At 36.6% G+C, this 23,909-nt stretch overlaps 3 protein-coding genes and 1 pseudogene across 10 annotated transcripts; 3 read left to right on the forward strand and 1 right to left on the reverse strand.

The window, feature by feature from the left end:
* Positions 1–339: 339 nt before the first annotated feature.
* On the forward strand, positions 340–5,616 carry LOC121778591 (spermine synthase-like). Of its 2 annotated transcripts, none has more exons than XM_042175960.1 (11): positions 340–577; positions 1,712–1,938; positions 2,069–2,113; positions 2,368–2,444; positions 2,535–2,657; positions 2,761–2,865; positions 2,949–3,021; positions 3,496–3,567; positions 4,155–4,350; positions 4,577–4,706; positions 5,183–5,616. In XM_042175960.1, exons 2-11 carry the CDS (start codon positions 1,743–1,745, stop codon positions 5,246–5,248), a joined length of 1,083 nt encoding a protein of 360 aa, XP_042031894.1. In that variant the 5' UTR covers positions 340–577; positions 1,712–1,742; the 3' UTR covers positions 5,249–5,616. The 2 variants fall into 2 exon arrangements, with proteins under 2 accessions (XP_042031894.1, XP_042031895.1); XM_042175961.1 differs by lacking the exon at positions 340–577 and adding an exon at positions 1,277–1,347.
* Positions 5,617–6,729: 1,113 nt separating this feature from the next.
* LOC121779665 lies at positions 6,730–11,051 on the forward strand (annotated as a pseudogene).
* Positions 11,017–15,927, reverse strand: LOC121779666 (cyclic nucleotide-gated ion channel 1-like). 4 transcript variants are annotated; one of them, XM_042177030.1, is made up of 8 exons: positions 15,791–15,927; positions 14,935–15,096; positions 13,889–14,450; positions 13,430–13,642; positions 12,637–12,920; positions 12,316–12,427; positions 11,967–12,203; positions 11,017–11,874 (listed from the first exon to the last, which is right to left on the reverse strand). In XM_042177030.1, exons 2-8 carry the CDS (start codon positions 14,961–14,963, stop codon positions 11,176–11,178), a joined length of 2,136 nt encoding a protein of 711 aa, XP_042032964.1. In that variant the 5' UTR covers positions 14,964–15,096; positions 15,791–15,927; the 3' UTR covers positions 11,017–11,175. The 4 variants fall into 4 exon arrangements, with proteins under 4 accessions (XP_042032964.1, XP_042032963.1, XP_042032965.1 ...); XM_042177029.1 differs by having other exon boundaries at positions 15,723–15,860; XM_042177031.1 differs by lacking the exon at positions 15,791–15,927 and adding an exon at positions 15,723–15,756 and having other exon boundaries at positions 14,935–15,145.
* Positions 15,928–17,370: 1,443 nt separating this feature from the next.
* On the forward strand, positions 17,371–21,426 carry LOC121779667 (meiotically up-regulated gene 184 protein-like). 4 transcript variants are annotated; one of them, XM_042177032.1, is made up of 3 exons: positions 17,371–17,533; positions 17,893–18,052; positions 18,764–21,426. In XM_042177032.1, exon 3 carries the CDS (start codon positions 18,867–18,869, stop codon positions 20,964–20,966), a length of 2,100 nt encoding a protein of 699 aa, XP_042032966.1. In that variant the 5' UTR covers positions 17,371–17,533; positions 17,893–18,052; positions 18,764–18,866; the 3' UTR covers positions 20,967–21,426. The 4 variants fall into 4 exon arrangements, with proteins under 4 accessions (XP_042032966.1, XP_042032968.1, XP_042032969.1 ...); XM_042177034.1 differs by having other exon boundaries at positions 17,893–17,942; XM_042177035.1 differs by having other exon boundaries at positions 17,893–17,933.
* The last annotated feature ends 2,483 nt before the right edge of the window (positions 21,427–23,909 follow it).

Raw genomic sequence — 23,909 nt, forward strand, 5'->3', positions numbered from 1 at the left:
TTTTATGTTATAGGAATATAATATACTACATATTCATGATATTTGTAAATTTTTTTTTATTTCTAGTGTCTTTAAATTTATTTAAGTAATTTTATATTTTAATTATGAGGTTTTTGAAATTTGAATAGATTATTTTAATTTCGTAAATATTGATAATTAAGTACCACTAATACTATTACTAAAATAAATAATGAAATAGAAATGTAAATCTAGAAGGTGATGATGCCATGTATGAATAGTTGAAATTCCGTCACGTGGAAACGTGTGTTTTTCCTTTCTTTTTTTTTATATTTAAATATACACTCTGATAAAATTCTGAATAATTGAAGAATCCTTTTTTTGGTGGGAAAAACACTCCATAAATAATCGATTTGCTCATAATAATTCACTCCATCACTACCGCGATTCTCCTCCATTGATATCGCCAGCAGTGGAGCTGTGCAGTGAAGATTCAGTTGCAATTTCTCCCATCAATAATAATTACTGCTTTCTACGTTTCGAGAATTTATTCCTCTGCTTTTTCGCTGCCATTTCTCCTCATCCACAGCTTTTTCGGAGAAATCCACATTCGCAACAGGTATGGAGCGGTTTCCTTCTCCTTTCTCTATCTGAAAGCACATTTAAGGGTGGTGCCGTGGCGATCTTTTCATCCCAATCCACATTTCCCGGATTTCCGAAAACCCTAGTGAGCTTTGATTGGGATTTGTGGTTTGTTGATTTCGTTGAAAAAAATGAATCACGCTGAAGTTTATGATCCTGTATACTAATTGTAATCGGAGAATTAACTTTTTACCGCAGTGAGGTGATTATTTGAAGCGGTTAATTTTCTTCACATTGAATCGATTTAGCTAAAATAATTTAGATTTCGGCTCGTACTTTTGGGCGGCGTATTTGTTACTCCCTCCGTCCCGCATTACACGCACCTTTCCTTTTGGGCACGGAGATTAAGGAATGAGTGATAGACAAAGTCAACAATTACGGCTGTAGGTATAAATTTTTATTAAAAATGGAAAGAGTGCAAATAGCTTTGGATGCCCAGAAAGGAAATAAGTGCAAGTAGTGTGGGACGGAGGAAGTATTATCAGACGATGATTGCAATTATTTTTTGGTACCTGGAAGGAAAATAAACAATAATTGCTGTTTCCTTTTTAAAATTACTATTGTATAATATGCGGATTCTGCTGCTATTTTTGGTGTATTATTTTACTACTGTTATTCTCACCTACTTGTTCCTTTTATTATCTTTCAGCTAAAGTGAGAATCTTTTTTGCCTTCATTCATATAGTAATTTTTAATCCTGGTAACTGACAGTTAAATTTGCTCGGACCCTTCTCTGAGATTGAACTTGTACGCACGTTCTGCTCATTTTTTTCCACAGCTTCTAGTGTTTAAGATGTCAAAGCTGTACTTTTTTTTTGTTAATTTGGCTGGAAGCTATTGTCAATTCTGTTTTGTCTTTGTAATCTCTAGTTGACATCCCTGTTGGTTTTAGATACATGTTGTCTTTTCTTTATTTTGTGTAATTGTAGCTACGCAAATTTCAAATTTTTATGTATGTGCTGTTATGGATATGCATATGTCTTTGATTTGAAGCCTTTTTCTTTTAATGTGATCCTGGTCTCCCTTATTCTCACTTATGACTTTTAAGGTTTGTCTACATATGTATGATTTTTTTTGTATATCTAACTCAGTTTACCTTATTTGTGAACAGAGACTGGATCCACAGGAGAAAAGGATAATTTATGGAGGGCGGCGCAGAAAGAGGTTCGGAATGCCAGAGGACTACAGGTGGGAGGGCGAGTAGTGACAATAGTTCTAGTAAGGCCATAAGCATACCCTCTTGTTGCTTGAAAGCAAGGGCATCTGCACCGGAGCTAGATGCCAAGTGCCACTCAACTGTTGTTTCTGGATGGTTCTCTGAAATTCAGCCATCCTCTGGTATTGGAATATGCTTATTATGTGTTTCCTGGGACACTCTTGTCCACTTCTGCTTTAGTCCTACCATTTTCAGCATTGCATTGTGTTCCAAATGGGCTAATCAATATGTACTTTGTGATATTGGTTGCAGATGAGTCTTTGAATGAAGTCTATTTTAACAACCCAATGTGGCCAGGTATAATCCTCTTTTTGTCCTGATTCAAACACCAGATGGATCCTCTGTTACGTATTTTTTGAATTTGATAAATTAGTTCATGTGTCATTGTGGACAATAGGTCAATTTCTTTTGATGTTTGAATCTTAAAAATATTTGCACTTGTGGGGGAAGTGATTTGACAGTCTTACTTATTAGTTTTGAAAGTAGTAATCTCCAATACCTTCGAAAATGGAGTGCAGTTTTGTACTTAATTGATACACATTTGGTTGTAGGAGAGTCACACTCCCTGAAAGTCGAAAAGATTTTGTTCAAGGACAAGTCAAAGTATCAAGAGGTTCTGGTTTTCCAGGTTCTGCATCTTTGACTTTGTATGATTTTATTCTGTTCCCTATCTGTTGTAAACTTATTATTCACTTTGTACTTCGTCTTTTTATTGCAGTCATCAGCATATGGAAAGGTTCTTGTGCTAGATGGCATTGTTCAGTTGACGGAGAAAGATGAATGTGCTTACCAGGAAATGATAACCCATCTCCCTCTTTGTTCAATTGAATCACCCCAAAATGTAATTTCTGGATACTTTATTGGCACTTTACCTCCCTATAATGCTGGAGTTTGGTACCCTGCCTTGCTGCATAGGTTTTTATATGTTGAATTTGGGAATGCAGGTTTTGGTGGTAGGTGGTGGTGATGGTGGCGTCCTTAGAGAAATTGCCCGTCACAGCTCTGTAAAGTTGATTGATATTTGTGAAATCGATCAGATGGTCATAGATGTGAGCACTCAATCTTGCTGCCTAACTTAGCTTTGTATATGTTATACCTTATTGCTGCTTATGTATTATTCTTTAATTCACAGGTAAGCAAGAAATTTTTTCCAGAGTTAGCTATTGGTTTTGAGGATCCTCGTGTGCACCTTCATGTTGGCGATGGTATGATTTTAAGTTCTGTAAAACGCTACCTGGCCTTTAAAGTGTAGGTTGAACATATGTTTAATATGCCACTCGGAACTAAGATATCCTGCACATGTTATTAATAAAAATCTCTTTCACTTTTCTGTATTCATTTTGATTTTTTTTTCAAATTTGAAAGTGCTAGTTTTCGATTAGGTCATTACTTTTAAACGCATGTCATTCTTTATAAGTTTAAGTTGCTTCAAGGAAGCATGTGCATATGGCCTACTCTTTAAATATCTGTGACCTGATGAGCAGCATGACGCCTGACAATTGATGTCTGGGCTTTTTGACACATGCCAGTCTTCATTTTTTCCATGAGTTTGACCTCAAATGTATTCTCTTGCACTTGCAAGTGCTATGGATAGTTATACCCTTGCTCCATTTTCCTGCATTTATTACTCCAGTGTGGTTAATAATTTTTTAAATTTGTTCCATTTTTTATTTTCACAGCTATTGAATTTCTAAAGCAATCACCTGAAGGGAAATATGATGCAATTATTGTTGATTCGTCAGACCCTGTGGGTACGTGTACTATTGGTGAATTTGTCATGCATGAACAATTGTTTATTATATTGATTTTTTACTTGTATATTCATAACCTGCAATACGCATACATAAATCACACTACTGCTAATAAAGTTCTTTAATTCATTGCTAAGGTGATTAACTGCTAATGAGGATATTTATGTTTTTTCTCTTAATGTTTTGACTTGAGTATATTAGTCTCTATATAATATACAATCATATGACTGGCAATTATGAAATTGGTTGTTAAGTAAATATTTCTGTAACCGAAATAAAAGTGGATTGTGTTTGAATGTGTACAGTTGGAAATGTGTTTGGTTAATCAATCATGGTAAAAAAATCTATCATTTCATTGATGAATAATAGTATGTTTGAATACTTCAATAGACTTGTAGTAATTATTATGGCAACTCAGAGACCTTTTCAGAGTGTATTCTACACTATTATATCTCGATGATATTGTATGACTGGACCTTATATATTCCTCCCTCCCCCCTCATATGATTGACTTTACATAGTACTACTCGAGGTATCCTACAAGCAGCAATGTAGCTTATTACATCTTATGTTTTTTTACTGCTCAGGTCCTGCTCAGGAGCTTGTGGAGAGACCTTTTTTTGAGACCATTGCCAGAGCATTAAGGTCCGGTGGTGTTCTTTGTAATATGGCAGAAAGTATGTGGCTTCATACACATCTGATTCAGGATATGTTAACCATATGCCGAGACATTTTTAAAGGTTCTGTGTGTTATGCATGGGCTAGTGTCCCTACATATCCAAGGTAAAAAGCTTACCATTCTATCATACAAGTATTTACAAGTTCTCGAACTGTATTTAAATACTCAAATTACCCACCACTTCTCTTATGAAGTTCCATTAAGTCTGCTCAGTTATCCTAAAGATTAATCCAGTCTGTCGACCAAGATTGTTTTTTTTTTCTCATTATTCATGGGTCATTTCTGTTAAGTTGTAATCTGTAAGTGATGGTTTCTCCTTCTGGTTGGCAGCGGTGTTATAGGGTTTCTATTATGCGCAACTGAGGGACCACCTGTTGATTTCGTACACCCTATCAACCCTATTGAGAAGTTGGATGGTGCACTTGACTATAGAAGGGAAATTAAATTCTACAACTCCGAGGTATCTTCTGGTCTATTCTTGAAATTGTTTATTGAAGCTCTCGAATATGCTCTTATTCTTGAGGATTTCCATCAGCCTCAAAACTTTGTTCACAAAATGGATGGTTTATAGAATAATGTTTATTTGTGCGTTTTTATTGTTATTTAGAATCAATAATACTATGTTCTGTCAAATATAGAGAGCATCACTGGCTACTATGTTCTATTAATTAATCAGACTTCTTCAAACTCAACTATCAACTATACTATTGCTCTCTTTATTTGATTCGTCAACATATGTGTGTGCTGTTCTCAGGCTATTTATCTGCTATCGGCTGCCAGATTTTCTAAGCTTTTGTGTATAAATTTGACCTTTGGCACACACGATACACACATTGTCCCGAGCCATTCCGAAATTAAGATCCTTTTTTTCCAAAATTTCCATGGCGCTGATACTTGCAAAGACACTCAACTACGTTTGCTTTTTGTGGATGACAGATTCATAGAGCTGCCTTTGCATTGCCATCTTTCGTAAGGAGGGAGGTAGAAGCACTCCGGGGTTGACCAACTTCTTTAAAGTCAGCCGGAGCTGGTTTTATGCCTCGTTGCGCACCATATTAAACACGTCGATGGCATTTGCCTCGCTAAGACTATTATTATGACTGATGATGCCTGACTAGGGTTAGAGTGGGATAATACATATTCTAATTCGTGTGGATTTTTGGATTTGGCTGTGGTTGATTTGTTACTTGTGTTACTGGAGTCGTATTGTGTATGTGGGTGGTGTTGTGTTTTTCAATAAATTCGTCATGGTGTTTCATCGTTTGGTGAGAGATTTAGCGACTTGAATTTCTGTTACTTTTTTGCTGAAACTATGGTGCATGTCTACAACATGATTTATTCAATTACTATATCTATGGGGCTTTCTGGTTGTTGGATTTGCTTATTTTACAACATTCGAAGATAAAAATTGGTTGAGTTTAATTTGCTTCAAAATATAGTGGAAGGTGTGTCCTACTTTTTTATATTAGTTTTAAAATAAAATGTGAGTGGAATAGTGGAATGTGGAGCTTAATACCATTTATGGAATATTTCAACTTGGACTCTTAAAGTGGGACATCCAAAAATGGTAAACCGAGACTCCTAAAGTGGGACGGAGGGAGTATCATTTAAAAGTAATACTATATACAAATGATGTACGCCTGCTATCCACCAGCTTTCTTTTATTCATTTTTCTTAACATTTCTTAAAACTTATGTTGAAAACAAATGAGACTTGTAACGAAAGACGGAAGGAGTATGATGTAACGAAGGAGCGTGAGAAACAGTGATGTCTATATCTATTTACATTTGCCAAATAGAATCAATTAAGCCACATCAAGTCGTCAACCATTCGGATCGACGATGGACCCGCCATTGGGAATTAGCACAGTTTGTAAAGATTATGATTTTTATGACCATTTTTAAAATTCATGGAAAATACTAGAATCTAAACAAAGTTAATGATTTTATAGACCAATATCTCTTCTTTTTATTTGAAATAAACAAAAATTCTTAATACCAGAATATTCCCTTTCAACCCTCTTCTTTATCTAAAATTGTTGGAAACCTTTGAGAAATATAATGACAAAAAGTATAAAATTGGCTCAAATTGTTGTCAGAACTCAAACAATTTTGATGAAATCGCCGTTTAAATCATAGTTTAGCATTATTCTATTTATAATGGTCAATTTTAGATGAATGTTATGTGATTGGTGAAGATATAATGATGAAAAATATAAAAGTCATAACAAATTTTATTATTAAAAATTTTATTTTGTAAGACAATTAAAAAATGTAAAAAAATATTTTCTGAATCCAATATAGTATGAGTCATATTCTTTTTTTATTTTTCATGAAGTAGTTAAGTCATTTTCTTTGTTTATAAAAATTTTATTTCGTTTTTTCGTCTCTCTTACTCGTGGGACGGAAATAATATAATTTAAAGTAACAATTTTGTAGTAGTAGTAGTATTTAAAAATGGATCGAATTTTATAATCAATGAGATTCTGGAATCAGGCACGTGCCATCCACACTCCCATCTCTCTATGCGATTGAAATTCATGAAGCATTGCTCAAGTTCAATTGAAATTACCTTTTGTATGTACCATTTCCGGAGTTCGATTCGTCGCGCTTAAACCTTCCATTTCTGCAGAGCTTCCAATCGGTACCTTTTTCTATCGCGCTTCAGCTAAATACCAAATTTTGTATTATTTCTTTCATAATCTATGCTTTAACCTTATCTTCATCCATTTCGCGATTTTGTTAGCTTTGAGGTGAATTTCAGCTGAACATTTCGTATTTACAAACCCTAAATAGAAAAATTCAGCATATTAGAGTCGGTGCATGTTGAATAGATAATGTTTTTTGGGGATGTTTCTCGACAAGGTTATCTATCGTGTGGAAATGAACTTTTATCATTGCTTTTTTCTCCTTATTTGGTGGTTCTTTGAATTATCTGTTTCAGATTTCCACGAATTATGAGGCTTTTGGCATCAACTGAGTTACAAATTAACACCTAGTTTCAATCATTGTAGAACAGGAAAGGTTATCAGATAAATGCTTTTGATGAAGTATGCATATTTTGAAATTGAGTCCACATGTTCATAACATTCATATTTTGCTTTGCATATGATTTAACAAGTCAGGTGTAGGACCACTAGGGATTTTTTTCTCTTTTTTTTTTATGTTTTTTAAGGCAGATTGGAATTGTTCTTAGATGTAGGCTAGTCCAGTTTACATCATCTTGCTATGATGTAACCAGAAAAGTGCATTTCTTTTCTTTGTAATCTCTCTTAAAGTAGTTGATCTAACGAATTTTGATGTCACGCAGACACCATACTTCAGAATATGATCAAAGGAGCAGTTTCAGTTGTTGACCAGACTTCGTTTATGTATCATGTGAGTGCCCTTGTTCATTTGTTCTCGAGGTTACTGCATGATTTCACAGGCTTGTATGTCTAAGTTCTAACTATATCATTTTCAGTTAAGTCGCTTTAAGAAAAAGCTGCTGCCCCTTTGAACAGAAAATGGTGGAAGTGAACACCATTTCAGTAGTTAAAGTAGTTTTGAGAATATGCTCCTTAATTATGAACATGATACAGACCAAACAGGAGAACTCATCCCAAAAGACTAGCCTGTTAGGAGAGAGAGCCCATTTAGCCTATATACCCCACACCAGTTGGTCTCACAATCGATGTGGGAATTGAGTCCGTAACAGAACACCATTTCAGTGAACAGAACATTATTTCCTAAGACCCTATTTCACATATTCCTATCGGAAAGTGGAGAAAAACTTCCATCGCCCTATTTTTCATTTCATAAGACCATCATAGACATCTCTACAATTTTATTTCTGTTCTGGAGGCATTCACAAGAAAGTTACTCTAGTAATTACTTTTTTCTTCACAAAAGTTATTTACGCTGATATCAACTACTATTAACCATTACATTCAAGATGATATGCAGGGTCACTGAACCTGTGAAAATCCTTTCTTATTTTCATCTACTTGTTAATTGGTATACTGTTGTGCAGGCTAGGTTCCCAGATCTAGCAGCAGTCAACTTATATGGGAACTCCTCATTTCTGCCTTGTAAATCTGGCTCTAAAGCACCAGACTATGGGGATCACATATTGCTTCTTCAAGGTCGTGGAAAACTCACCCCAATAGCTGCATATAGCATGCTACCTGAACGTGAGGATACTCACCTACAGTGCTCTCCTAATTTTTGTGATGATCCTGAGAGGGATGGGGATCATAAGGAGCTGAAAAAAGAAAGAGCTTCCTCCAGAATGCAGTCAAGTATTGACCTTCAACAAATTGCTGAAAAACAGGGAAACAAAGTGACTATTCTGGATAAACTGAAGACAGTTCATTTGCACATCTTAGCTATGGAACAATGTAATGCATCAAGGCTTAACATGTGTCACCGGTAAGCTTCACTTATTCCCTCTTTTTACTGCATTTTGTATTTCAATATTCTTTTCCTGTCCCTAATATCACCTCGAGTTCCCGAGAATTTAACCAAAAGTACAATCTGCATACGGTATTACGGTCATACCTTTTTCTTGTACCGTGCTTTCAAAACTGCTAAATCAGTGGTACATTTTGGCAGGGTAAGTACTTAACAATTGAACTAGACAAAAATTTTATTTATGATATCATATTATCATCTACGTCCTAATAATTTGCAGAAATTACTCGGCAAGTGCTATAAACGTGTTGCACTATTTGGCACTGAAAAGCCTGGATACGGAACAGATAAAAGAAGAGCTTTCCTCTATTGGGCTTATGAATTTAGAGACAATAAATACTCATGTTCTTTCAAGTCTCGCTGGATGTATTGAAATGATCATTAACTCAAGGCCAGAATCTCTCCTTGGCTTACAAGTTTCCAGTGAAGGCTTCCCTGTTCACCAAAGCTTGGTCAATAAAAATGTAGACCTTGGAATGACTGCGATGGTGAAAAAGGCATCTTCTAACAGAGATATACTTTTGGGAAAACTTCCAAATCAGAAAATGGCTCATATCATGGTAACGGTTGGGCAAGAGGCAGCAGAAAATGATACGCATATAACAGATCTCGTCAATTCAGGGGCCACAATCTTTCGTATCAACTGTGCTCATGGAAACCCAGAGTTATGGAGTAAGATAATCTCTACTGTGAAGAGATGCTCTCGTATTCTAGAGCAACCTTGTCGGATCCTTATGGACTTGGCTGGACCAAAGCTTCGAACTGGAAGATTGAAGGATGGTCCATGTGTGGTTAAAATCTCTCCCAAAAGGAATGCACTTGGTAGTGTTATACGTGGAGGCCAAGTTTGGCTGAGCCCACAAGGAGCAGGCCCACCACCTTCCCACCTATCCCCCAATGTTATTTTGCAAGTGGATGGTGAAGAATTTCTCAGTAAGCTGGAAGTTGATGGTTCTGTGAGATTCACTGATGCCCGTGGAAAACACAGAAGTCTCCAAATCTTAAGCAAATATCCTGTTTTTTCCGGTGCTGGATTTATGGCTGAATGCAGCAAAACTGCGTATCTTGAGTCTGGCACTGCATTGTATATTAAGGAGAAAGGAAAGAAATCTTCAGTTGGATTTGTGGTCGATGTTCCTCCAGCAGAACAATTTGTTAGGTTGAGAGTTGGTGACTTGCTTGTTTTATCTCGAGATAGTTCAGACGAGCAAAACACGTCACTTTGTTCAGCCGTTGGCACACATAAGATGACTTGCCCTTGTGGGTATCTGTTTGATTCAGTAAAACCTGGTGACCCTATTGCTTTTGATGATGGAAAGATATGGGGAGTGATTAGGAAATAGCATTTCAGAAGTAGTTGTAACAATCACTCATGCTGATCCTAAAGGTACTAAGCTAGGTTCAGAAAAATCCATAAATATTCCCCAGAGTGATATCCGGTTTGAAGGTCTCACTTCAAAGGACCTTATGGATCTCGACTTTGTAGCTGCACATGCTGACATGGTGGGTATTTCATTCATTCGAGATGTTCATGATATTGTTGTCTTGCGGCAAGAGCTTTCAAAAAGAAAAATTTCAAAGCTGGGGGTTGTGTTGAAGATTGAGACACAAGGTGGATTTGAGCAGTTGCCTCTCTTAATACTAGAAGCTATGAAATCAGGAAACCCTTTAGGAGTGATGATTGCTAGAGGAGATCTTGCCGTGGAATGCGGATGGGAAAAGCTTGCTGATATACAGGAAGAAATTATGTCCATTTGCAGTGCTGCCCATCTACCAGTCGTCTTAGCAACGCAGGTTCTCGAATCACTGGTCAAAACCGGGGTGCCTACTAGAGCGGAAATCACTGACGCAGCCAATGGAAGGAGGTAAGCAGTAATCTGAATATTGTTTGCAACCAATTATATATCTGTCAGGGAATAAATTTTTTAGAATGAGGGAAACACGGGATTGACTAGAATGTAGCGCTCGTTTAGCATAACTAAGCATGTGTGGGGTTAACATTCCAACATCTGAAGCCATTATTGTTGTATCTTCATTGAGATTATGGTTTTGGTGGTTGTGTTATAGTAAATAGAAAAAACTAAAGAAATGGTGGTTTTGTATGGCAGGGCGAGCTGCGTGATGCTGAACAAAGGCAAACATATTGCGGAAGCCGTGTCTACTCTCGACACCATTTTAAATAGCCAATGCATGAACGCGAAAGCAGAACTGAAGCCTCTGATGTTAGTTAATCGTGTCGGTTGATGCCTTCCATTCTTCATTTCTTTTTCTCTCTGTATAGCAAGTATGTAAAAATGTTCAAAACCCTCTTTGCTGAGATTTAGATGCAAAATTTTAGATACAATTTACTCTCATTCGATATTATTTTCGCGAGTGAAAAAAATGGAAAGATGTACAGGAGCAGCCAAGATTCACTCATATTTGATAACAACATAAATGGAAAAGGCTATTATATTACAATTACATGAAAGAATGATTTCATTTGTCTTCGGCAGTGAAATCTGGTTCAGCTGGCTTCTGAAGCAGCATTGGCGATATCCTCTCTGGCATCCTCGTCTTTCTCGTACCATTTCGTCTCACTGCACGAAGCAAATTAGCTGCAAATCTGGAGGCGTACATGGTTCCGCCCAGACTGGGCGAGCCTGTCCCCCCATTGGCCAAAGCATCTTGCAGCCGGTTTTCTTCTTCCCGGAGAGACTCCTCCAGCTTCTTCCTACAATAACGGCGCCAAGCTGCTTGTATAAAGCAAGCTGCCCAGGTTCTCCATTGCTGTGAGTAGAACCTGAAAGTATGGCGCAGCTGTTTACTGTGTAACCGTCTGAACTGGGATGCCACGAACTTCAGATCATCAGCCATCAGAGCAAATGCTTCGACTTCTGAAAGGGCTTGCACGGTTCTGGTAGAGATGGGGAGATTAGACGACGAATGAGGATCCAGAGCCCAAGTTAAGAGTTCTTCGCCACAAAAGTCTCCTGCTTTCAGATATTCGGAGTTGAAAAACCCGGTCCTTCCTCCATTAGTGGTCACAGTGATCAACTTGCCACGCATGATGAACAGCATCTCGTCAACTGGATCGCCCTCTCGAACTATGTAACTGTCCTCAGTGTAAAGAACCGGTTTAAGACAGTCGCACATCGCATCCAGCAGTTGTTCATCCATTTTCTCAAAGAGTGGCACCTGAATAGTAGCAGACAACAGTTCCGATTATTAGCTAGTATTTTGCATTCGAAGATAGACTTTGTAGCAAATGGGTTTACGGAAATACTCACCCTCTTAAGTAAATCGAGACAAAGATGTCGCTTTATGTCTCTTCTGAGGTCCTTAGGAAGATTCTGGATAAGATTCTCTTCATCAACCCCCCTAGTTTCTTGCCATTTATAATGTTCATATCTTCTGATTCGCTCCTTTATATTATCCGGAAGTAAACGGTGAGTCATCCATTGTTCAGCATCTCTTCGTTTCACCCTCATCTCCTCTAACCTTAGAGTTGTAGACTGCAGATAAGTCTGCAGAATGAATAGTTACAGCTTATTAGAACCTCGGACAAACAAAGTCATCTAAAGATTACTACAGATCTCTTATCTCAGCACATTATCAATTGTGAAGCAACTCACAGACCTGCATATTTCCAATCAGAAACGAAAACAGCACCAGACCGGATATAGATATAAAGACAGCAAAGCAAATTTCCCAGACATAAGTACTTGTGTGAAGGTTCTGACCAAGGGAACTGCAATAAGAGACAAGAGAAAGCGATACACTGGATAAGAAACTCTGCGATGAAAACATCCACCAGTAGTACACCTAATTTGTAGAACAAATTCATGACTATAACATTGGCATTCCCATTTCGTAGTTTTATAGTATCATGAGATACAGCTCTCCCATTTCATAGTTTTAATTAATATATCATCACATACATAATGAACTTCTGCTTACCTTAAATTCTGCAAACCCCACCAGAAACAATAAAAGAACTTCTGAGGGAAGTCTTTTGATTCAACAACGCCAGATTGAAGAGCATCAAGGAATATCCCAAAGTCAAAAAGTGTCGTATTAGCAGGCTGTATAGGGCACAGCTTCGTCAGATTTTGTGTGAATCTTGTATGGTCAGCATCACAATAAAACGAAGCATTTCTACATGCAAATTGATCTCCACAAGCTCTTATCCAGCACGTAGTGTCGCGTTCTATTGAGAACAAATACCAAAAAGCTCCAAGCACCTAAAAATAGACCAAAAATCCAATGGTGAAAAGAGATTAGAAGATAGCCTATTCATTGTATAAGTAGAGATTTATACTACTTCCCATAAGCTAGCATTAATTTGCTTAAATCTCATTTTAACTGATACGTTGATTTACTGTTTCCTGATCTATCATCTACAGAAATATCATTGCTTTATTAGTTCAGTATATATACATACTGGCGGGGTGGATAAAACTAAAAACTACACAAATGAATAGGAGAAATTTTAAACATGTGTACTGTAGTTTCTAAGTGCACTGTGCTATAATAACACACGTACGTAATTTGTGTTTATGTATAGTTAAACAATATGTAGCATGTATGATTATCTCCTAGAAGTATAGAACATATCAAGCCCCCCACAATGCTCAAGAGGATTTTAAATACTAGGTGTAGTTCAAAAATCTAGCAAATTATCTCAATCAGCAACATGGACAAAAGAGCGTATTTATCTCAGATGCAAATGAGGCTTATAAGATAGACTTACATGACTGGCAAGCATGTAAAGGAAAAGGTTGAAGGCAGCTCCAGCCCATGCTGTTTCAGTCAGTATGCCAGAAGTTCGTGTGACTTCTCTATACAGAGGATAGACACGGAGAACCCTTGGTATATATTGAAAGAAAACCACAAATTTTAACAAATTCTTGGTGTTCAAAGATCTTGCTCCATTCATTTTTGGAATGACGATGAGAATTACAATCTGGGGAAGTTACAGACAATCAGCTAAGAGGTACATCCAATGACGGATTCTCAAGAGAAAATTATATGCAGGGATAACAGTATACAAGTTCAACAGATAACTATTGTACTCAATGGTTCAGGTTGCAGTTAAAAGAGTACCTCTTTAATGAGCAGCTAACCATAATAAACGTACTTTAATTGAATAAAGCATTTCTTTTCAATTCTATAATTGTACATTAAGCAAAACCAGACCATTATGCCATACCTGTGGAAGCGGAAGAACTGCGAGAACATCAATTATAAAGTATGACGCCAGATATCTTTTTGCTATTTCCCAAGAATCTTCAACTAGAACTCCTCTTCCAAATACACGCGAATAAGGAGCAATGAAACCAGTACGAAATTGGAAAATAATATGTGTGAGGTAAAAGATATCCGTAAAGGATCGTAAAATGCTAGCAGCAAGCTCCAATTTCTTGTCCAAATCAAGGCATTTCTTTTCATCATTGATAATAGGAATGTAGAAAAACAAGGGATCCACGGAGATAGCAATCAGACATGTCAGCACAAATATCTTGTTCCATTTCTGAAGAAATGGTCCTTGAGGATCAAGGATTTTCTTCCTAGGTACCTCATCGTCTGCCAAGAATCTCTTCAATGAGAAAGATCTTATTGATCCCTTGAACCTCCTGATTCTATCAGAACCAGCTTCTACACCCCTATGAATTTTGTCTGAAATTGAGTATACTACTGAATTAAGTCTGCTCGGCTGTATTCCCCTACTAGATTGCTCGTTGAAACTTTTATCTGATCTCGATTCTTGAAATCTGAATGATAATATTAAGTTATGCATGAGGAAAGACATCATCAAACTCTTTCAAAACCTATTTTTGATATATACATAGATAAAACACTCATTGAATTATTACCAAGTACTTAAGGTCCTTCAATAGAAAATTAAACTTCCACTATAAGATTCTTCCTCGCTCTCCTTTCTACAGAAAAGGCAAATGTGAAAAAGCCACTCACCCTTTCCCATTACTATATAAGAAATATGTTCAATCTTTTCCAAAAGTGGCACATATTTCATCAATCTATCGAGGAATGAACTATCTTGTCTATCTCTCCAGAAAATAGTAATCCTCCATTCAATTTCCATATCCTTCCTTCACTTATACAATATTCAATTCCAATCATTTTTTTCTTTTACTTCCTAAAATGCTACATAGTAAACATTACAAACCTCCAAAAATGCAACCTGAAACCCAAACAATAACACCTATATAGAGATAACAAGAATATTGAACTAACCTCACGAACTTCTCACGGTAGTGATCCATTACTCCAGCTTATATTAGAAAAAGAGAAAAAAGAAGATGAAACCTCACTCTACAGGAACATTAACATAGTTGAGAAGAAGCATATGTGTCCCATACTGCTGCTAGTGCCACAATTTGATGATGGTCACACCTCCTGTAATACGATTGATTTCTTTCAATCAGAGAATTGCTCGTCTCTAAATCTGAACTGAAAGAACTATTAGCCCCTTGAGAGCAGGGAATATTTAAAATAACTATAATTCAATTTCTTCTAATACAGTCAAGAGCAAGCAGACATTAAAATAAAATTTTGCCAGCATATCACGCAAATCAGACGTTCCGGGACCTAACAGAAAATGCAGAAGTCTAGAAGCTCTGCACGGTTAGAAAAGCGAACTACTATTAACCATAGTAACCAAATTCAAAACGCCAAAACAATCACTCAATCGCTGATCAACAAACAAAAGTAACTAAATAAAGCAAAAAAAAAACACCTACTTTTCCTAATTCCACATTTTCCAAATCCAGAATAGTCAGTCCCACAGACAGCATCAAATCAGTAGCCTTTCCAAATCAAACTGAACTCTTCTTCACTCAATATTTAGTCAAACAATTTCTACCAAACATTACAACATCGATTTCTTCATCCTTCTAAACTTTCAAACAATAAAAAGGTCAAAGCAAATTTTATCGGATAAACCCCAATCTCCCTATCCAAAAGTCAAATTCCACCACAAAAAGCGTAATCAGCAAGAAGAAAATTGAGGAATCAGAATTTACCAGTTTGAACTCCGATTTCAGAAAATTCAACAGAAAATCAACCAAAGAGCAAGAAAAGACAGACTTACAGAAGTGATGAGTTGTTATAAATCAGTATGTGAGAGAGAGAAAGACAAGGGAAGCTTCGCGTAGACTTCGCTTTCTCATGGAAGTTGAAAACTTGTGAATTTGCAGTTGGCATTTCAGATTGAGAAAATGATTAATATACGAAAAAAAGATTAATTAATAACGAAAAAGAAAACGATTTGCTCATTAAAACTGTTTTTTATAGTTAAAATAAATTAACTTCGCTGTTTGACTGTTGTAATTGTAGTGTGTGTTTTTGGAAAAGTCGCATCGGTGGGGCCCATTTGTAAATGGACGAAGACATTTTCTCTCCGGTTCGTTTTATTTGTTTGTATCGACTTTGCTTTGAACTGCACCGAAGAGTAGACTAGGTCAATTAGAGAGCAACCTATGAAAAATATTCATTTATATTATTACACATTTCACCAAATATTGGTGTGCCTATTATTTAGTTGGATCCAGCACTATATTCCGTTTTGTTTTTAAGTACTGTTATTTTCAATGGTTTGATGTTTAATTAATGATTATAAATTGATAAACAATCTTTTAACGGTTGCAAATTGTGTTAAAATAGAGTTTCCTATTTAATTTATTAATTAAATATTTGCCACGCCACTCTCTGCACTAAAATAAAGTAGTACTACAAACTAGAGAATAAATTTGGTTATTTGATGGTGAATTAAATTTTACTAACATTGGTGGTTGTTTGATGTTAAAAGAAAATATTTCTTGATTTCATATTTGACATTTGGTAAAAAAAAGATGGTGTAATCTCAATACTGAATTATTGGAGGCACCTCCAATTAGGTCATTTAATCTATTAATATTAATTGGGCCTATTATACTAGTAGTAATGTAGATGAACCTCATGTGGTCATGAAAAGTGAATTGACTTGCCCCAAGTTTAATTCATTGGCTTTTTTAAATAAAGAAAGAAAGAAGATAGACTTTGTGTGATTAGAGCATGTTGTAATAAATTGAGTTGAAAAAATGACTAGGAAAAAGGACATCAAATCTAGGTAAGTCTATTTTTGTTAATCTCTCTATTTTCAATATTGCCTTTATCCCTTCATCATTGCCTCAAATCTACAATGAACATTATTTATAGCTAATAAAAAAGGGTGTAATGTGCCTTAATGTCCAATTGTTCATGCTATGTATGACTAGAAGAACAAACAACCTTGGATCACCAAAATATAACAAGTGACACAAATTTGTGGAGTAGTAACAAAAATTGAAATTATTATACAATTATATTTGATTATTGGATGAACAGTATATGAAATGTGTGTATGTTATCATGTTAGCTTAATGTAATTGAAGTATACCAATGGGCGAAAGAATAAATGACTTTATTCGGATAAAAACAAATATCGAAAATATAAATAACAATTTAAAAATAAATATATTAAATAAATAAAAGAACAAAAAAGGCATTATATTAAATAGTTAAAAAGTAACCATGGTTAAGCTCAATATGGCAATTAACCTTGGTTAGTTCTAACTCTAGTTAGAGGTAACCCAAATTTTGGTTTTAAACATGAAAAGTGAAACCCTACATCTTCACACATTTGCAATTTCAGATATTTTTTGGGGCATTTCAGATTTCTCATTTCTCATATGAGGTTTGACTAAAACAAACTTTTGCAGTTTTCCCATATCAATTTGGTGGGAAAATTTTGAACAAAAGGAGGGAAGAAATTCCTGACAAAATTTCAACTCCGGCTGAATTCTGAAATGGAAAGGTAATTTTAATTTTCTAGTTTGTGAGTGAGTTTCATTTTTTGTGCTGAATCTAGGGTTTTTGAGCAGTGCAAAATTTGATTGGGAGTGGAATTGTGCGTTTTTTTTTGTGTGAATTAGCTCAGATCCATTGTACTGGTCTGCTTTAAGCTTAAATTGGCTTAATTTATCTGATTCGTGAGTTTTAGCCCTTTTTGTTGTGTTGAACTTCTGATAGCTGCTTGAAATTTTATCTCAATTCATGCTGTTGAAGTAATTTTACGACGTGTTGACAGTTTTTGCCCCAGAATTTGCTGATTTGGTGCAATGTATAATCTACTGCTTTTAGTCTCCTTTTTTTAATTTTTTTTTATTTTGGCAGTTGATGTTAAGGGGTTCACTGAATTCTGCAATGTCCAAAGGGTAAAGAACGTAAGAAACACTAGTTCAGAGACTTGCTGATTTAGGCTGTGTTGTGAACTAGAACGTCAGATGCAAATGGTTGTGTCGGTCCCAGATAAGCCGCCGTCTTGAACTCATAGGTGCAATTTGATATCGTATGCAAAATTAAGTATAGTGTTCATGGTCAATATGTCTGTGATGTGCGGTTGTCACTTTTGCAAAAGTATCAGGAGGCTGCCATGGAGGCCAGCACTATTCTACTTTGCAGTGATGCTATAGATGAGTCACACAATTTTGATTCTAGTTCCTTTTTTCCATTGAGGGTCGATTGTTGTAGCCATTCTGGTGTTCCATCTTTGGGACTATGTTGTTTTTTTTCAGTACCTTCTCAACTCTAATGCGGTTATTCTGGCGAAGATTGGCTATTTTGTTGTTTATGATACTTCATACTTGCATGAAGAATTTTCTAGATTCTCCTTGCATCGTTCTTCAAGATGTAATAGTATTTTGGCTAATAAATGTGATGCATCTTTAGAAAAGAGAAATTATAATCTGTGTGTTACTCTGTAGGTAAAAGAAAATTCAAATCCATTAAAAATGATATAAAACCATCTCTGAACTCTAAGTTGTGTTCTTACATATCCTTCACTGACCCCTCATATTCCCTGCCTCCTCCTTGTCTAGCACCATCCCCAATTCCAATACTTGATGTATTTTTTTGGATATTATTTGAAAGTTAAGTGATTAATGCTATTCAATGAAATTTTTTGCCTTCCATCTGAACATTTATTCGTTTTGTAAAGTTCTTATCTTCTTTCATTATTCTGACATTTGTATTTGGTATGAAGCAGGTGTTGACAGATCTGAAGATTCTCAGCGCTCAGTGGTTTGCAGTTTAGTGAGAGTGCTATCATTGATCAAGTCAACGTTTGAGATCCAAAAAATTAGAGAAGTATGGAGTGCAACAAAGATGAAGCCCTCCGGGCAAAATCAATTGCTGAGGGCAAGTTAGAAAAAAAAGATTTTGCTGGTGCCGTAAAATTTGCTTCAAAGGCTCAGACTCTGTATCCAGGTTTAGATGGTATTTCCCAAATTTTGACCACACTTGAGGTGTATGTTTCTGCTGAGAACAAAATAAATGGAGAAAATGACTGGTATGGGGTACTTGGTGTGAACCCATCAGCTGATGATGAAACAATAAAGAAACACTATCGCAAGTTGGCTCTGAGTTTGCACCCTGATAAGAATAAATCAGTTGGTGCTGATGGTGCTTTTAAACTTATTTCAGAGGCCTGGAGTTTGTTATCAGATAAGAATAAGAGATTGCAGTATAATCAAAGGAGGGGTTCCATAGGGTTTCAGCACAAGGCCCAGATGCATAGTGGTGGTCCATCAGCACCATCCAGGGGAAATGGGATTTTCAACTTCAGCAGTAGGGCACCATCCGTTTCGAAGAACAATACTACTAAGCGGCCACCACCACCACCACCTAAGCCAACTCCTCCTGGACCACCTCCTAGGAATGATACTTTTTGGACTATCTGTCATCGGTGCAAGATGCATTACGAATACCTTAAAGAGTATCTCAACAGTACTCTCCTTTGTCCCAATTGTCGTGAAGCTTTTTTGGCTTCTGAGACAGCCCCACCTTCAAATTTTCCAAAATCTTCTAATCAGCTTCCTCGGCAGCAATCTTCAAATTCTCGTCCTAGTCGGAATTCTTTTGAACATGGAAGAAATGTTTCAGCTGCTAAAACCTCAGGTCCATCTCAAGCAGGTTCAAATTTGGGGAAACACTCGTACAAGCAGTGTCCGCCTTCTGGATCTGGAAGTACAGAACCATCTATTGCAGCGAAAGCAGCCAATGTTGTTCAGCAGGCACAGAATAAGTTGAAGAGGTCATATAGTGAATTACATGCATCTGCGGTAAGGGAGGGAGGTGTTCAAAAGAGAGAACTAGATGATAATCGTAGTCATTTTGGAACAAACCATAACGTGGCTCCAGGAAATGGTGTCTTTGCAGTTGGTAGTAGTGCACCAGGATCAAGGATTTATGGTTTTTCTGGTACCACCTATCAACAACCAAACAGTACAAGAGATTTATCACCCCTTGAAACACGTAATTTGTTAATTGCAAAGGCTCGGAAGGAGATTATGAATAAGCTGTTTTCGTGGAGGTCAAAGCCTGAAGCAATCAAACAGAAAAATATATCTAAGGGAAGCAAGAAAGGACGTAAAGGTACTAGTAATATTGATGGACCCGATCAGAATGAGAATGGTGATCAACCAAGGAAGGTTCAGGTCAGCAATTCTGCGGATAATGCTAGTAAAGAGGATCCTGAAGCTGTTTCAATGACTGTTCCAGATTCAGATTTCCATGATTTTGATATGGATAGAACAGAACTTTCTTTTGGGGATAATGAAGTTTGGTCTGCTTATGACGATGATGATGGCATGCCACGTTTTTATGCTCTGGTTCACAAGGTGGTTTCTAGGAAGCCTTTTAAGCTGAGGATTAGCTGGCTTAACTCAAAAACAACAAATGAATTTAGCAATATGGACTGGGTTGGCTCAGGTTTCTATAAAACGTGTGGAGAATTTTGGGTGGGAAGGCACGAGAACTGCAAATCAATGAATGCATTCTCTCAAAAGGTTAACTGGTCAAAGGGCCCACGTGGGAGTATTTTAATAGTCCCTCGGAAGGGTGATGTTTGGGCACTTTACAAAAATTGGTTGTCTGATTGGAATGAGCATACCCCTGATGAAGTAATCCACAAGTACGACATGGTGGCCGTGCTGGATGACTACAGTGAGGAAGAGGGTGTGCGCGTTGCTCCCCTTGTAAAGGTTGCCGGTTTCAAGACAGTATTTCGTCCCAATATGGACCCTGAAGGGATCAAGAGGATTCCAAAGGAAGAGATGTACCGTTTTTCTCACCGGGTTTCAAACCACTTGCTCACCGGGCTAGAAACCGAAGATGCTCCAAAAGGATGCCTGGAGCTTGACCCTGCGGCTACCCCATTGGAACTTCTTCAGGTGATAACGGAAAAGTAACGAGGTTCCAATCCTAAATGGCCGAAAAATGGCGATGAAGAGGCATTGCAGGACTTTCCTAGTAGTAGTTCAGATGAAATTGCTGACGGGTCTAATTAGAGCTCTGGATGTATTTATATATCTCGAGGCCAAGAACGGAACAAGCAAGTGAACGTGACAAGGTAACCAGCATTCAGTAGGTCAAGACATCGACTAGATGATCACGTAGTCGGGAAATACAACTGTTTTTTGGTTAGTTTTTGCAACTGCACAAAAGTGGCGAGCCTTGCTCTCCAGAAATTTCACATTTTAAAACTAGAGCTGATTTTGGCGGATTCTTTTGAAACTAGAGCTTAGCTGATTAGCAGATCAGAAGAAAAGCAAACAACAGTTTTGGAATTTTGCTGTCTCTGTTACATCAATGATTCGGCAGTTTCAGTATTTGTTGATGCACAAAAATTGAGATTGTTTCACATGTCAATATTCTCTGAACTCTCTGCACCTATATTCTAATTATTCTTGGTTGTGTAGTTAATTTTTTTTGTCAGATTGTCTTGCATCTGATTTCTCACACGACTCAGAAATCTAGAAGAGAATGATCACAAAGAAAAATTGTGACTACCATACAATTCAACTGCGTTTTGAGATATACTATCTTCAATCCGAAGAAGTGTTCAAGCATTTAGAGCATCTCCAATAAGAATAGCTCAGCCATAGTTCAACCACAAACTCCTCCGGCCACATCATCAGCATTAAAACTCCTCTTGTCACATCATCAGGACAAGCAACTGGACAAACAATAGCTCAGCCATAGCCCAGCCACAATAAACAAAATTATTAAAAATAAATAATTAACAATCACACAAAATACGGAATTAAATTTACGACACATATACGGGAAAATTCAATAATTTCATTTAAATTAAAAAAAGTTCATTAAAAAAAATTACAAAATTAAAAAAACCCCTCTTCCACACACGAATTACGGAATTACAAAATTAAAAATTACAATCACGCATATACGGAATTAAAATTACGACACAGATACGGGAAAATGCAATAATTTTATTTAAATTAAAAAAAATAAATTATAAAAAAATTACATAATAAAAAAAAAATCGGCTAGCCGATTCCGGGCCTACAATGGCGGACAGCGGATCGCGAATTGGCTAGAGATCGCCGATCGGCTAGCCGTTTTGCCGCTCGCCACCTACAATGGTTCGGCTAGCGACCGGCCAGCGCCGGGAATCGGCTAGCCGGTCCGCTAGCCGAGTCTTACTATTTTGCTGATATTGTTTGATTGATGTTTGGTTGGATGGATAGAGTTTGAACTTAATTATGGAATACTAATACAAATGATTAATCTTGGCTTATAACACTTGTTTTTTTAATAACAAAATTAATCTCTGGTTAATTTAATTTTGGACAATCTCGAGACAAGTAATTGAACATACAAGTCGCTTCTAAAATAAGTGCACATCAATGCTATATCTAGACAAGTTGAATGCCTAGAAAGGAGAAAAGCTCAACCTTGATTGGCTAAGAAAACCAATAGATTTAAAGGAAGATTAAAGGTACCAAGTTTTTTTTTTCAAACCATAGGTTATGCTCTAAATAGAGATCCACTAACTGCCAATGAAGGAGATAAGAGCACCCGCAACGCGGGCCGCCCGCGTTCCGCGTTTCGTGCCGGCGGAACGGAACCAGCGCGCGACGAGTTGCGGAGGTGCATTCCGTCTCCGTGTCGTGCCCATGCCGTCGCGGGTGCCGTCGCCGCGAGACGCGGCACGGCTTGTGTCGCCAAGCGCTTCGGCGACGTGGCTCGCCCTGCGTCGTGCGTGACGCCCACTCGCCGGCCCGCGAGTGGGCGTCGTCACGCTAACGCAATAAATTCATTTTTTTAAAAAAATGAATTTTTAAAAAAATATTTTTTATTTATAAAAATTGTTTTTTATATTTAAAAATAATTTTTACAAATAAATGAATACTAGAAATTCGTATTAGCTCATATATATTTGATGGGCTTGCGAATTTATGAAACTCATTCTTGGTTGTCTCTCTTTTATAGAGACATCCTTAAATGTTTATGTTCCACTTTCGATGGGGGACAAACTCATTCTTGGTTGTCTCTATTTTATAGAGACATCCTTGAATGTTTTATGTTCCACTTTCGATGTGGGACAAACTTATTCTTAGTTGTCTCTATAAAATTGTATTTTAAATTATGTCATTTTTTATTTTTTTAGGATTTTAATTATGTCTTTTTCTATTTTTTTGAATTTGAAGTTGTAATGTTATTTTAATTTTAATGAAGTGTGTTTGTTTTAATTGAATTGGGTTGGAAATAAAAATAAAAAATGAAATTGAATGAATAGTAATTTAAGGAACGGTTAAGGAACGGATAAGAAACGGAGGGTTGCAGGTTTCGTTCCTTAGTTAAGGAATGAAGTAAAAAAGTAAAGTGGGACAAACTCATTCTTGGTTGTCTCTATTTTATAGAGACATCCTTGAATGTTTTATGTTCCACTTTCGATGTGGGACAAACTTATTCGATACCCGATATATGTAGTCACATGCACTCATACTAAATTGCCCGAGGACGGAGCTAGCACAGAGCTAGAAGGAGCAAATGCCCCACCTCCAATTTCCTCATAGTTATATAAAGTACTATTAACTACTATAAAATTCATTTATTTTAATTTCTCACTAATGGCCTCTTCTAAAACTCTTAATTTTTGTCTATGTATATTTTTGCCCTTCTCAGTATAAATTCTTGGCTCCGTCCCGGCAGATCACAAAAGACTATATAATTTATGTAGTACTACTAGTATTCTTATATTTCAATTGAACAAACTAAATTTGTTGTCTGGAAAATGAATAAAATTAATATTCTTAGAAGATTAAGTAAAAATGTTATCATTGTAGCTGGTAATATAAATAAATAAATAAATAAATATGAAATTT

This window comes from Salvia splendens, chromosome 19 (assembly GCF_004379255.2).
Source record: "Salvia splendens isolate huo1 chromosome 19, SspV2, whole genome shotgun sequence".
NCBI lineage: Eukaryota > Viridiplantae > Streptophyta > Magnoliopsida > Lamiales > Lamiaceae > Salvia > Salvia splendens.